Source organism: Podarcis muralis, chromosome 17, assembly GCF_964188315.1.
Source record: "Podarcis muralis chromosome 17, rPodMur119.hap1.1, whole genome shotgun sequence".
In the NCBI taxonomy this organism is placed as follows: Eukaryota; Metazoa; Chordata; class Lepidosauria; order Squamata; family Lacertidae; genus Podarcis; species Podarcis muralis.
Window position 1 is genome coordinate 24779356 of NC_135671.1, and position 14870 is coordinate 24794225.

Sequence of the window (14870 nt, forward strand, 5' to 3'; positions counted from 1 at the left end):
GTTAAGAGATTGCTCGTGCCCTTGCCCGGAAAGAATAATTTTTTAAAAGCAACCCCTTCTTCGCAACTGCCTTTGTACATACCAAACATTCACGGGGGTTGTATGTGGGGGGAGAAGAAAGCTCATTTGTATTCAGGCTGCATCATCATCATCATCATTTTAATTAATTTATTTTTTTAAAGAAGAAGAAGTGTTGCTTAGTCAGGCTCGCAACTCCTAAACTTGCTGCCAACATGTGCAGCGCGAGTCTAGGCGTGAGATATATATACTGTATATATGTTTCACACACGCACACAACACGTGTATGATTTGGAAGAAATCTTCATTGGGTTCAGTTGGACTCAAGAGGCTTAAGGCTGCAAGCTTTCGTGTCAGCGGGACTTCCTTCCAAGTAGCAACATCCTGTCGGTGTCTACTCGGAAGTCAGCACTGGTTTATCCCCAAGGAAGTGCGGAGCCCAAGTGGCGCTCCAAAGACACTCCGAAAACAGGCGTCCACTGAAAGGAACTGAAACGGAGCGTCGGAACAAGTGAGTCAGTTGAAGCTTGAGGCCCGTTCGGTGGCTATTTTGCAACAAGGAAAGAAGCAAGACTTTCTCTCTCCAGTTAAGAGAGAGAGAGAGAGAGAGAGAGAGAGAGAGAGAGAGAGAGAGAGAGAGAGAAGTTGCAGGAGGCAGTGTGTTGAATTAAGCAACGCCTAGACCATTTCGTGCGCTGGAGCCCTCTCGTTTATTATATACTTCCTTTGCGTTTAGGGAGCACGTCCAGTAAACATGACCTTATGAGAGCCCTTTCAAAAGGAAGCTCTTTTCAAGACCGATCTCTCAACTCGCACAATTTTACACATGGGCAGCACTATCGCCTTGAGATAACATGTTTTCCAAACGGAATAGACAGTTACATCTCAGATATATATTTTTTTCTGCTGAAGTCCCCTTCCCGTCCCCGCTCCCTGTTTGAGCGTGGACAAGCGAGCCTCTCTTTCTAAGCGACGCTCTTTACGGCTCTTGTGAAACAGCGGTTTTCTAAAAGAGAGTTTGTGTGTGTTTAAACTTGGCTCTTAGCTGCTGTGTGACTTCCTCGTTCGCCGACCGTGGGAGATGGCTGAGAAAGCAAGGCGAAAGAAGTGAGCTGCTTTGGCTAAGACGCGTTGGGCGCCTCTGTCCATGGTCCTAAAACTCCCCAACTTTAGTTTTAGAGTGGAAACTAGAGATTAAGAGATTTCCTAGATTTGGGGATGGTTCCTTTGCTTTCCCCACCCAGTCCAGCCCCCCAAAAAGTGTTCTTCTGCCACATGAAATGTACCTTCCCGGGCAGGCGCGTTAAAAACAACTTGTTTATTTGTTGTTGTTGTTGTTTTCTTGAAATTGCTAAGATCCTAAATTATTGAGTTTGGTTTGCGTGTGACTGGGTGTTAGCAGGACCTACTCAACTCTAAAAATTATGTTGCCCGCGTCCGAAAAGTGATGGTGCTGTTATTTTTGAAGAGCACAGTTGTGTGTGTTTTTCTTTTGTCGCTGTGTTCTTACGTAGAAAAAGCAGCTGTGTAACCAGAAAGAGAGTCTCTTTATTTCTTTGTGTTATGTGTCAAACGTTGATGTCGGAAATGTGGTTTCTTCTGCAAAGTTTTAAAAAATCAAAAGATTAAAACAAAACAAAAAAGATGAGGGCCATCTTTTGCCTAAACAGGAATGGGACAGGAGAGGGACCCGGCGGTAAGCCTTCGGGTCAGCCTGATGGTTGAGAACTTCTGCTTAATTTCACTTGCTACCTTGCTAAGTGTTTGTAAACTTACGGGTGCATTTAAAAAGAAAAGAAAAGAAAAGAAAAGAAATGAGTTCAAACTAGCGGTTAACATGGCATTTGCACTGTGTACAAGGTTGGCATGTGCCATCTTCTTCTAGAATCTCCTGGTAGTCCTTGGGGAAAGTTGACGAAACCCCATTTCTTAAGTTAAAACAGAGAGAGAGAGAGAGAGAAGATACACACCTTCGAGGGATTTCTCTAGAGCAGCTGCTTTTGAAAACTTAGCAAGAGTATTGTTTTTAATCGATTCCACTGAAGACAGAATGCCACTTTGCTGCACGTTTTAATCAGCTCTGGCATTTCGCAAGGTTACTCTCCTTCCTTTCTTCTCCAAGGCTGCCAACTCTCCCCTTAAAACATCTCCCCCCGAAGTTAGTCACTTAGGCAACTCCAAAGAGAGTTTTGTCTTACTTCTTTCAGCCTATCAATAGTCCAGGTTGCCGCTGCTCTCCATTCTTCCTCCTCCTCCACCCCAACTCGTCCTTCAAACGCCGATTTGACATATAATAATCTGGCTTCATCAAGAGATGCTCCTGAATGAGGGGCGTGTCTATAACACATGGCTAGAGTGTTAAAGGGAACAAAAAACAGCCTGGCTTTCTTGTTCTAATGATGGCATCACTAGTGAAACAAAGGTGGTCATAATTAGGCAGAGCCCACATCTGAAATTTCAAAAGCAACAAACAAAAAGTCCTGGTGTTTTACGGGACACCAACGTTGGAAATGTAACCCCACGTTCATCGTCGAGGTGGGTATACTTTTAAAACTTAACTAAGGCATCAGTCATAAAGACAGCACTGTTCTGTTTCTCCCTCCCCCACCTCTTCTGTTTTAGGGTTTCAGGATCCATCCCATCCCACATTCCCCAAAGAGGCAGACACCATTTAAGCAACTAGCGTTATCCCAATGCTTCACAGTACCAACTTCAGCCCAAGGGGAAGGGTTCGTTTGAGGATGAAGCGCCCATTTCAGTTCACCTGAAGGCGGCTAGGCGGTGTAGAAATGAACACACACACACACACACACACACTCCATCTGACGTCGATTGAATCCTGATATTGTAGGGACCAAACAGTCGGATAACCGACGGCTCTGGCATCCGTCCCTTTCATCCCTTGTAAACACTTAAGGACACGCTCCCGGGGGTCCCAAATTAACATTAATCTCACGGTCCCTACCTACTTTCTGGCACTCCTCTCCACATGCAAAATGTTCGCTTGTACTTCGGTTGGGGGGGGGGGAGAGGGATGGGCACATAATACCGCCTCCCCCGGGGGCATAGAGTGCTTAGATGTTACACGTAGCGGTTCGCCCCTTCCTCTTTCCCTCTCCCACCAAATATAGTCTAGAAAGCATTTCCGATTGGAGAGAGAGCGAGAGAGAGATTGAAGTACAAGAGAAGGACACGGAAGGGCAAAGGCACGGAAAGCTGCTGCGGTGCACCCACCGGGGGAGGCAGAAGGAAAAAAACCATTCTCAAACAGAATTAAGTCAGAACAATCGGCAAGGAGGGCGAGTGGAGGTGGGGGGGGGGGAGAGTATTTGCAGTGGCGTAGCGTAGGAGTGCGGGGGGCCGGCCGCACCGGGCGCAACATCTGGGGGTTAGGGTTAGGGGGCGCAAATCCACGGGTTAGGGGGCGCAAATCCATGGATAGGGGGCGCAAATTACTTGCCTTGTCCTGGGTGCTGACAACCCACGCTACGCCCCTGATATTTGCTTTTCCCCACCCCCGCCACCACCATCATCAGCACCTCTCCCTCCGCCCTAGCAGCTTAGGAGAGCATCTTGGAAGGGATGGCGAGCAACTTTCCTGGACAGGAGGGAAGTTGAGGGCAGGAGGTGGGAGGCAGGACCCTGAGAAACGCTTCTTAGGCAGCCTGGGAGGGGGGCAGATTCATCTTAACAGGCTTCTTCCTCCTCAAAGGGAAGACCGGTAGACGCCCTGTGAAATGAAAACGCATGGCAGATGCAAAAGACTCTGCAGTTGGGATGGAGCTGCTCCCCCCCCCCCTTTTAAAGAAAGAATTTTGTGTTCTCCCGGTGAACACAAGTCCCTACAAGTCTTCAAGGTGTGCTTCCTTGCTTCCTTCTCTTCAGTTGGCTGACCTACATAGTGGCAGACCGTGTGTACTGGAGGGGGTGGGGAACGTATAATTGTGTATCGCTGTGTTTGTGTGTGTAAGAGAGAGGTGCCTACTCCCAAAAGAGGGTTAGACCAGACCTCCTTCCTCCGTCTAAAGAATCGTGGCAGCAGCATCCGACCTAAACCCAGCCGATCGAGCAGTGCTCCAGCCTGCTGTTGCAAAAAATATGTGGCAAGCATTGCCAACGTCTTGCATTTCGTCTGGCGTGTGGAAGTTCCTCTCCCAAGGAGACAGAAAGACAGACAGAAAGGGAGGGCGGGTGCTGTGCAAGAGAAGGACAAGGGGAGGAGAGGCAACTTCGCTCAAATCCTGCGCTGCTCGCTTCCTGCGCTGCCTCTCCCCTATCTCTCTCTCTCTCTCTGCCTTGCCTGCCCTGCTCGGCGCAACGCACCCTTGAAACGGGACTCCATTGAGCCCTCCGGAGTGACACGGCCCTGCGGCCAATCCGGAGCAGCCTCTCCGCCGGGGCGGTGCCTGCCGGAGCCTGCCGGACCAATCGGGGGCTCCGCAAGGCCTGCGAGCAAGCTCAGCTGTCCCTGGCTCCGGCGTATACTTCCGCGCGTGGCACTCGGGATAGGTGGGAGAGCCTGGCGCGGCTGCAGAGACACATAGGCGCGCACCCTCGTGCGGAAGCAGAGGAGCGCCGGGTGATACGGTTCCTATAAATCTGTGCTCCACTTCGCCTCCCATTTAAGGCGTCCTCCCCCCTCGTGCCTGTTCTCACTTAAAGAGATGCAGCAGCCCACTTCGATTGGGAGCTGCTAGAGCGAAGGAGGCAGAGAGAGGGAGGCAGCCTTTTAGGAAACCCTCCTTTCATCCCTTCTTTCCTTTGTTCCTACCTTTTATTTCTCCTCCCCTCCCCCCCTTTTTCTGTTTAGTTGTGTTGTAACAGGGGAACCTTCGCTCTTGCCACGCTCCTTATTTTTTTAAGTTCTTCCCCCTTTCTTTATTTTTTCATCCCCCCCTTCCCATATTTCTTCCCGCGCTGTGGGAGCGGAGAAAGAAAGCAGCTTTTAATAATAACAATATATATATATATATATTTCAATCTTCTTTTACGTTTCTCCGCCCCCCTCCCTCCATTTTTTATTTTCTTCTGTGTACAACTGTCCGCAATTTAGGTTTTGGGTGTTGTCGTGAGACCTTCCCCCTTTTGCTTCTTACTCATCTTTATTGGGACACCGCTACCTTTTCCCCCTTTTTTTCTTTTTTCTTTTTCTTTTTCAAAACTGAAGCGAGAAAGGTAAGTTGCGCTTTTTTGTTACTATATTATTATTATTATTTATTACTCTTGCTGTTTCGTGTCTCTGCTAACCCTTAGGGTGGCTACCTCGCCCACAGAGGGAGGAGGACCAAAAGTCGTAGACAATTAAGTTTACCGCACACACACTTCTTCTGTGCTCGGTTTTCAGCGCTTGGTGCCCCCTGCTAATAGGGTTAGAGACCCGCTGCACCGTTGTAGAAATATCTGCATGAGATAGAGCAGTTGGTAGAGGATGATATACGTTATATATGTCTATTACTTGCGTTTAGGCAACTAGGTGCTCACAGGGAGCAAAACGCTGGAGCTTAGCTGGAGGTGTAAAGTTCACAGTCTTTTAAAAAAAACAACAAAAAACAAAACAAACCACCTCTGATGGTGAAACGCGTCTCTCGCGTTGGACCAGCGGAAAGTACCCAACACACAGGGCATGAGGATGAATGAGTGGAATGAGCATCGCTTTGAGGAGCTTAAACCCGGCGTTTGCAGATCAGACGGGATAAGCTCGCCGCTGTAATTGCATTAGCCAAATAGCATTGGGTGGCTTGGAAAGAAAGAGAAGGTGGAAACGGCGGCGGCGGGGAGGTGGGTGGGTAGGAGAGACAGAGGCGCGCACACACAGCAGACAAGAGACGAGATGGGAGAAGCAGTAGCTTGATATTGGCGAAATTTTGCAGATCCTGGTGTGTGTTAGCTGTCAGATCTGCTGTCTGGAGATGTGCCAGGATATATATATATTCTGTGTGTGTTAAAATGGGGAGGTGGCAGCAGGGTGGGAGAACCAGACTTTTAAAGAACCTTCCAATGACGATTATAGCGCTCTGCAGGGAGAGTTCCGCTTTTATATCGGGGAGACACGATTTTCTTTGTTCTGAGGAAGCTGAGAAGGGTGGTGAGTTGGGGGGGGGGCGAGGGAGAGAGAGAAAGATGCTTCAGCTCTTGATGCAGCCGAAAGACGTCCTCGCCGGCAGCCCGGCTCGCGTACCTTGCTTGGGCGGAGAGCGAAGCGTTTCCTCGCGTCGCTGTCCTTGGTCCTGAAACTGCGGCTGCGAGGGCGGCCAGCTCGAGAGCCCAGGAACCAGAAATCGGTCCCCTGAAGGCGAGGAAGCGTAGAGTCAGCCGGGCGACGAGACAGTCCTCCCACAGTCCCCTCCTATTGTGAAACTGATACCATGCTGGAGAGGAGGCGAGGCGTTCGTAGTCCCCAGCCCGCTCTCGTTTCGCCTGGTGTCAGCATTTGGGGGAGAAAGCGTCTGCTCCTATGGTTTAATGAAGGACACACACACACCACTCCCTCCGCGTCCTTGAATATTGCATGGAAGAAGTTGGTGGCAAAAGGTGGGGGACATGGGGCGACGAGATTGTGGCAGTCTCTCTTTCTCTCTGTGTGTGTGTCGTTTTTTGGTCATGTGTGAGTGGCCGCAGGCTCGCCCCGGGGCCTTGGATTTCGGCTAGGAGCGGCTCCGGCTTGCCGTTGTAGCTTAATTTATGCCCAGCACGTTGCTATGTGTGTATGTGTGTATGTGTATGTATGTATGTATCCACCTATTTCGCTTCCGGGAAGCATTTAACGGTAGAGCTCTATCACTCTGAGCAAATCGGTAGCCTGGGCGCCCTGTTTCCCCTTTGGTTTGTTCCAACTGGGCAGCAAAGGAAATTGGGATCGAAGCGCCGAGATTTAATTAACAATTGAAGGGTGGTGGGGTTTGGGGGGTTGTGTTTTTTAACCAGCTGCCTTCAGGGTGGGTGAGTTTTTGTGGTGTGGTGGTTTTTTTTTTTTTTTTGCGGGGGCGACTACGTAGAGCTAGAGAGAGAAACCCAGGTAGAGTCAGTATGTTATATTTCTGAAGCACACCCCTTGCATGCCTTGGAGCCTGCTTAACAGATATTGCTCAGAATATCAGACGACGTTTTATTCGCCCTGCACAGCCTCGGGATGCGCTCAGGCGCGCGCAAGGCTGCAGTGTTCAAAGCTCTGGCCGCGCCAATGGGGGAGACGTTAGTGGGACTCATCTGGAGCAAGTGGCTGAGGGGTTTGGCAGCGTCAGATTTCCCAAGAGGGTCTCTCCGCCCTTCTTACTTTAAACGAGGCTCAGTGTAATAAGGAACCTTCTTCTGGAGGGGTTTGGAACGTGCTTCGTGTTGGTGGTGCCCTCCCCCCCCCCCGCAAAAACCGCTTGGTTTTTCGTCTCCCTGCGCCAGCTCGGCTGGCTTTTAAATCTCTCCTTCTCAGGCCACGCTGCAAAGTGACATTGCTAGGCACTCAACGCTGGAAAGTTGAGCTGCTCTCTTTGTGGAAGGCACGCTTTTTGAGAGAGAGAGAGAGGTATAGAATCCAAGCTCAGCGTGACCGTTGGCACTTACAACCGAGCGTAGTTAATATTTGGAGTACTGGGGCTACAACCACCCCAATACAGCTGGTTGGGAGACGGGTAGTCACCATCAGTAGTTGCAGTAAAAACGTGGAAAGCTTATATATGCTACGGAAGAAGGCCAAGTGCTATAGGGCAAATGTTTTGCACGCTCGAAAGTTCCCCGTTCAAGCCCTTCATCAGGAGGTCGGGCGTGTCTGAAACTCTGGAAAGCCGCTACCTGTCAATCTGAGCAACACTGGCCAAGATGGGACCCATGGCAGACTGCCTGGGCGAGGCAGCTTCCTAAGGAGCTACTTGCTTCTTTTTCTGTGGTGGGTGGGAGCAGATGGCCTCTGGGTAGACCCCCTCCCTCCCCAAGAAGCCAGGCGGACCTTATCTGCCCTCCTCTCTCCACCACCCAACAGAAGAAGCTCTGCTTTGGGGAGTAAGATGGCCAAGGTGACTCCGAAGCAGCTCTGCCTAGTAAAACCGGGCTGTAGGCCTGCGCTGAGCGCGTCTCGGGGGCTTCAAGGGCGCGCCGCTTTAAGGGAGCTTCCATCCCGGCTCTGCGCCGGCTAAACCTCCCCTGCGCAAGGCTGCAGGTGAAGGAGATCAGCCTCCTGGCAGAGGAAGGAAGGACTCCGCTAGGGGGGCAGGTGCGAGCAATGCCACCTAATTGTCTGGTGAAGGTCAAGCTATGTATGGCGGATGCCGGTAGCAAATAATGCTGGTGTAGTCGGTGGGATTTAGAGCTGCCTCGAGGGCACGACTCGGTCGTTCCGCGTTTACGAGAGCTGCTGCCGATTTATTGAATCGCTACAAAGCTGCCCTTCTGAATTTGTCTCCCGTGATTTCCTGTGCCGGCGGCGCGCTCTAGGTGCGGTCCAGCTGGCTGGGAGCGCGCGCGCGATCCTGAAGCCACTTAATCCGGCCCTTCTTGCATTTCAACCGAGCTTTAGGCCCGTTGACCCCCAAAGGAGCCAGCCCGAGCAGCTGCCTTCGCCCAAGCGAGCCTGCCATCCTTTTCCGTGGAGGGCCAGACCCCACTGAACTCGGTGGGGCAGGCGGTCCTTGGAGAGAGGGGGGGGGGCGTCGAGGCTGCAGTTCGGCTCCTGCTTTCTGGACCTGAGGGGCGCTGCTGTTCCGTAATCGGAGGTCTCCACAATGCCCCTCCAATGCCCTTGAAGACAGTCAAACGCCTTTTCCAACTCCTTAGAAGTCGCTGGTGAGAAAGACTGCGCACAGGGCCATGACCACACCTATCTAGAAAGCACTTAAGGCAGCTGAAAGCTAAACATGTTTTTAAGGCAGGATGCCTGCAACCCGCCCCCCTCTTTTGTTCAGACCGGCGAATCTTGGCATGACGGCTTAAGTGCTTTATGGACGAGAGCCACCAACGATTTCCCTTCACGTAGCTCCATAGTCTCCCATTAATCTTTCACGAGATGTTCTGCAGAGTTAAGAGGCTTGGTGGATTACAGCCAAAAAGGCGCTCGTTCAACACAGTTTACTCCGGAGTCATTGACTTGAGCTGTAGGACGACGGCTTCCAAAGCAGGACTAGCTGCTTACTGGCTTCCCGTGCTTAAGCTGAAGGAAGTCTCGTCGAGTTCAAGGGCGCTTTACTCCCAAAGAAGTGTGCACACTAAATTGTACCAACCGTTCGGTTATACAGCCGCGCAGCCCGATTCTGTGCACTTGGAAGTCGGTGCTAATGAGTTTAGTGGGACTTGTGCCCACCGCGCCTGCATACCTAGGATTGGGCCGCATTACAGTAGTTCCAACGGGGTTGGCTTCCTAATAATTGCGCATATTGTTGCATGGCTGTAACCCTCCGCACCTACAACTGCGAGTAAGCGCCATGTAACTCGGAACTATTTTCCTCCAAGTATGTATGGCTGTGAGCTTAGCATAGGAGCCAACTCCTAGGGGCCGAGGTCCCCCCAATAAAGTATTTCAGGGGGCCGGTCCCTAATAGTAGTAGTAGTACAGTAGTAGTAATTATTATTATTATTGATACCCCGCCCATCTGGCTGGGTTCCCCCAGCCACTCTGGGTGGCTTCCAGCAAAATATAAACACATAATAAAACGTCAAACATTAAAACCTTCCCCATACAGGGCGGCCTTTAGAGGTCTTCTAAAAGTTGTGATGGACATTGCCATTCAAATGGTGTCCTTGTCATGTGATTGATTCTGTGGGGCGGAGCTTACCTTGTCCCCCCAATATTTCATTCAAGTTGGCACCCCCCGAGCTTCGGATCGCCTTCTAACAGCCCGATCCTATTCCACCTTCTCCCAGAAGTAAAGCCATTGATTTTATTTATTACACTGTTGCCATGTGCAATTAATTCCTATGGAAAACAAAGGGAATTGTTTCCAAGCAAGCCCACGACCATATTCACCATCTGACACCATTAATTTCAGCAGGATTTATTTTCTAGCAAGCGTGCATAGAATTGGGCAGTTCCCCCCCCCCCCCCCCCAACCTGGCGCATCTCCCCCCACTAACTTTGGGACTTACAACTCCCATCATCCCTGAACATTGATCATCCTAGCTGGAGCTGATGGGAGTTGGCGTCTTAACATCTGGAGCGCAGCAAGTTGCAGGGGGGAGAAACTGAGGACTTGGGGGCATCAGGCTGGAAGCTGGCTGCGTCCCACCCATTGGACGAGCCTGTGATATCAATGGTCGTCTTGGGCATCAGCAGAAATAAACTCGGCGCCAAGGCTTCCAGAAATTAGAGCATCACATTAGGCTCTCGAAATGGAGCTGCTGTTGCACTAGGTCCAGAGCTAAGGGTCTCCTAATTCCTACATTAAGGGGGGGGGACTCCAACCCGCCCCCCACAACCTGTCTTTCAAGCTTAAATATGGAGCTTAACTTGGGGTTGGATTGAGCCCGCCTTCCCCACTGTGGCGCAGGCGCACTTCGAGAGCACCCCCTGTTGTCACTCAAAAACTGCTCCAGGGGGCCGTTCATTTATTTTATTTTTCCCGCCGGCGCCCGACTGGAGTTCTGTGCTAGGACGTTGCTCGCTTGCACCGAGAGTATTCTTGCACTAAAAACGCCGGAGGCCAGATTTTATTTTATTTCTGCAAGGGTGCACGACCGGCTGTGATGACCGCTAGCAGACACTGCAAAGTTAGTATATTGCAATAAGTCTTGGGTTGCTTTTTAAGAGGCAGGGTTTTTTTTTTTGTATATCGACATGCAAGCTATTTATCTGTACTGAAAGCGAAACAGGATTTTAGGCCAATCCTGTGCGCACTTGCAAAGACACCTCGCTTCTTTCAGTAGGCCTTCCAAAGCAGTATGCGTTAGGTACGCGGTTTTAGTTTGCAATCCTCGACGTCTACCGGAGAGTAAGGCTGATGTGACTTCTGCATAACCATGCATATAGGTTTATGTCGTACTTAATTTGGAAAACGCCGCTGGCATTGCAGTGGCGTCCGACCGTTTGCAGACGCGAAATCTAAACCAAGTCCGCAAGGTTCCGTGCAGTGCGTAACTCCATCCGGATCTGGTCAGATGCAGGTGTTAATGGACAGCGTTTCTTCGAAACGAAAAGCCCCACCGACCTCGCGTTAACTTGCACATACGGTCCCATTATAACTGTGCAGTTTCTGGAGAGCAGGCCGTGTTGAGCTCGGCGGGGCCTCCCGGAGACAGCTTGCAACGGCTGCCTGGCTAGGAGAACTTAAATAGGGAGGTCAAAAAGTCGTTGCAAAGGAGACCTTGCTCAGGCAATGCTTTTTCTTCTTCCTCTCTCGTAGTAGCCGCGGGGCTGTCGTCGGGTTTGCAAAATGGGGGCGATTTTCAACGTTGGTGCGAAAGTAACAGGTCTCCGGTTGCAGGGAGTCGCCTGCGCTGCATTTGCGCCCTTCCTGGGGTTGCACGTGGAGGAAAGGCGGGGCGGAGGAGCGCAGCCCAGGGGCTGGAGTGGTCGCGCGCGGGGTTCCGAGGGCGCGCTTGGCGCCTCTGATTAGCAACCTCCCTTCCCTCCTTAGCAGCGCGCGCGCGCGCAGGTGTGAGGTGAGGAGGCCGCAGCTGCAAGCAGTTGGCTGCGGTAGGGTAAAGGCAGGTGCGCGCGCGCCGCCCTGCGTCCTCCGCAGGGTTCCTTCGGAAGGGAGCCAGAAACGTCGGAAGAAGACCGTCGCCTTTTTTGACCTTGGTCAGGTTAGCTCTTTATCCTCGGGAAGTTAATTTTTCATTTCTTTCCAGCTAGCCAACAAGCCTGTTTGTGTTGAACTATGAACGGCTGGTCCCCCCCTTTTGTTTCCTAGGGGGCGTGTTGGTGGGTTGGGGAGGGGTGGAGAATGGGATGGCGATTTATAAGTTTCTGTTTCTTTTTCTTTCTCTTGGTGAAGGTCGTTCTCTTTGCTAGTGGCTTGGGTAAAGGTGCATTTGAAAATCAGGATTTCGTGTGAACGTGTGGCTTCTGGGAGTGCCAGAGTTGTAAGCTGGTATGCAAACCAGAGGGCATATGTTCATTTGCACATATTCCAGGAAGGGCTGTAAATCTTTGGTAAGAGTGCATGCTTTGCACGTGGAAAATCCCAGGTCTAACCCCTTTGCAACTTCCAAGTAGGACTGGAAGCTTTTGCCAGAAATTCTGCAGAGCTGGTGCCAGTTATTGTAGAGAAAGAAAACCAATAGTCTCCACTTTGTGAAAGGCAGCGTTCTCTGTACGTGCAGAATTCCTGATTCTCCCCCGTTCAGAATGCTGTGTTGGCATTACAGTATGTGGAAACCCAAGTATTTCAGATTTCCAGAATTGTATATATATATATATTCATCAGCACGTTGGGCAAAGCTGGAATGAGAGCTCAAGGAGGTGCACTCTAAACTTCAAAGAGGAGGCTTTAGCCGGTCAGATTGCACTCTTGTGTGAACAGCTCTCTGCGTGCTGCCCCATAGGCCCTTTGCAACAACTTAATGATTATTATTTTTTGCTATCGGGAATCAAAGCAAAGCAGCTAATAGTCAACATTAGCTATTATTAACTGCTGTTTGACTCAGAACCTTGAGGATGAAGTTGTTTAATGTATTCAGTGCAATTCTTAATGACATTAAGGTTGCAACCTTGAGCTTGGAGATAAGCGTCAGTGGGGCTTCCTTCTGAGGAGACATGCTTGAAAAATCCCAAGTCATCCTACTGCTTGTCGTGCTCGCCGATCACAATATTGAAAGTCAGGAGCAGGTTTAAAATTCCGTGTGCAGATTTTTCCTTCCATCAAAAGACTTGGGTATTCTTTTAAAATAAGAGCTGAACTTTCGGGGGGGGGGGGGAGTTTCCCCCCTTTTTTCTTTCAGGTAGAGGCAAATTCTCCCTGTGCATGTGGCTGCACACATTTGCTTCTAGAGAGGCAAGTGTACTATTCCTATGTGCCATCTTGCTGAAATTACTCCAGAAATCCACATTGACTTTCAGTCCTTACTGATGTTAGAAGCTTGCTAAAGGCTGCAGATGCAGAGCTTTAATTTCCTTTTAGGGGGAAATTATTGTAGTTAGACCTTTTGAGACTGGGGCTTTCTCAGGTCTTCTGGTTTGGGTATGGGAAATATGCAGGTTTCTTTCAGTACAGCTGAAAACCATTCAGCATAATTGGAAGTAGAGTTCAGGAGGGGCAGATGGCTTAAGATCACAAAGAGATGAGGTTTGCTAGAGTCTTGGATTGGAGGCAATATTTGAGTGAACGCGCTTGCATGGGAAAGTTAGTGTCTTCTCAAGTCTGCAGGAGGGCTGTGTTTAAATGCTTGGCCACAAAACTGGTGTTGTCCTTTCCAAAACTGAATAGTTAATGGGGCATATTCTAAAGTCAAGTTCTGTTGATCTGAATTGACATTGTTCGTTAGCTCCGGAGAACAGCTCACCAAAAGTTTTGGAGAACAACTTCACCTTCCTTCCTCATTTGCCTTTCTGGCTGGGGCTTAAATTTCATTGAAAGCAGTGAGGATTATTTAGCATCCGTCAGATTGTGCAGCTGATGAGGCAAGTCTTCTTTAAAGCACCACTCTTCCTCTATGACAGCAACATCTGATCATCCAGATGTTCCTGGACTACAGCTCTTGACCGTAGCTGGCATATCCAATAGCCAGGGGTGCTGGGAGTTGCTCATTAACAGCTGGAAGCCCAAAGGTCTTCATGCCTGTTCTTGGCTAACTGGTAAGAAATGGTAGTCGGGGATGAATGTGAAAACACACCCACCCACCCAAACTTTTATGTCACATCTGCTTCTCTCGTGACACATAGCACACTTCCATTAAATTTATATCACTTCAGCCAGCATATTTCCCTCAGGATAGACTTCCTCTGTAGCTTTAAATTAGGAGTGGGAAACTTGGGCCTTGAAGATGTTTCTGGATTCGAATTTGAACTGCCCATTGGCCAGGCTGGCAGGGACTGATGAGTCTGACAACATCTGGTGGGCCACACATTCCCCATCATTGCTTTAAAGTAATTCTTTGCAAGGGGAGGGATATTCCTGGAAATCTGGACTCTCATTTCCCACAAACTTTGGCATTGGAGCAGTGTTTCCCAAACTTAGGTCTCCAGCTGTTTTTTGGACTACAACTGCCATCATCCCTAGCTAGCAGGACCAGTGGCCAAGGATGATGGGGATTGTAGTCCAAAAACAGCTGGCGATCTAAGTTTGGGAAACGCTGATCTAGTGTGCAGAAGAGTAACTTTAGCCAGTTTATTAGGGTTTCATAATTTTATATTGCAAAAAAAATCCCCTCAAACTGCTTTGTCGTGGTCAACGCTTGCTGTTTAAACCATCCCATCATGTATCTTTGATTTTAGGAAAGTGGTGGTATAAGAGTATTTATATTGAGCAGTGTTCACAGCATTTGAGCCGCTAAAGGTTAAACTCGGAGCAAGCTCCAGAACCGGGTTTCATTACTTGTCGCTTGCAAGACCGAAATTCAGCCCAGCACCGTGCATTGGGAGTCTTCCAGGAAATGTTGTTTTCTGCCGCCTGTGGGCGGTATTGTCAAGCTGGCAGACCACAATAAGGTTGGAGGGTTGCGTTTGGCCTGCCCTGCAAGCAAGATTATGGAGTGCGGCTTGCATTTCAAGTAAGAAGGGGAACCTTTCGAATGACAAGTCCTGTAAGAAAGGCTCTCTTCTGTTGGTAAGAGGCATCTTAAGCAGAGCTACTGGCACAATTTATGGGATGCCTTCAAGCCGGAACTCGATTCCAGCACTTCTCAGGTGGGTGCCATTGCCATTATAAGAGAACAAGGGGTGAGTTCCGGCACCTCTTTTTCTAGAAAAATAGCACTTGGGTGCCTGTATAAAG

The 14870-nt window shown here is 49.8% G+C and overlaps 1 protein-coding gene across 14 annotated transcripts in view; it reads left to right on the forward strand.

The window, feature by feature from the left end:
• The window catches only part of ELAVL2 (ELAV like RNA binding protein 2), a 159898-nt gene that overhangs the window by 21949 nt on the left and 123079 nt on the right, over positions 1-14870 (forward strand). Inside the window, exon 1 of one of the 14 annotated variants that reach the window (XM_028712039.2) lies at positions 4848-5193. The exons of 7 other annotated variants lie outside the window; for them this stretch is intronic. Coding sequence is in view for 1 of the 7 variants with exons in the window: in XM_028712037.2 (XP_028567870.2) it covers positions 10684-10707 (24 nt within the window). In the remaining 6 variants the exon portion in view is untranslated. Of the gene's footprint in view, positions 1-4847; positions 5194-10544; positions 10708-11521; positions 11743-14870 lie in introns of those variants that run through there. 6 more of the 14 variants (XM_028712032.2, XM_077921014.1, XM_028712030.2 and 3 more) reach the window with 6 other exon arrangements.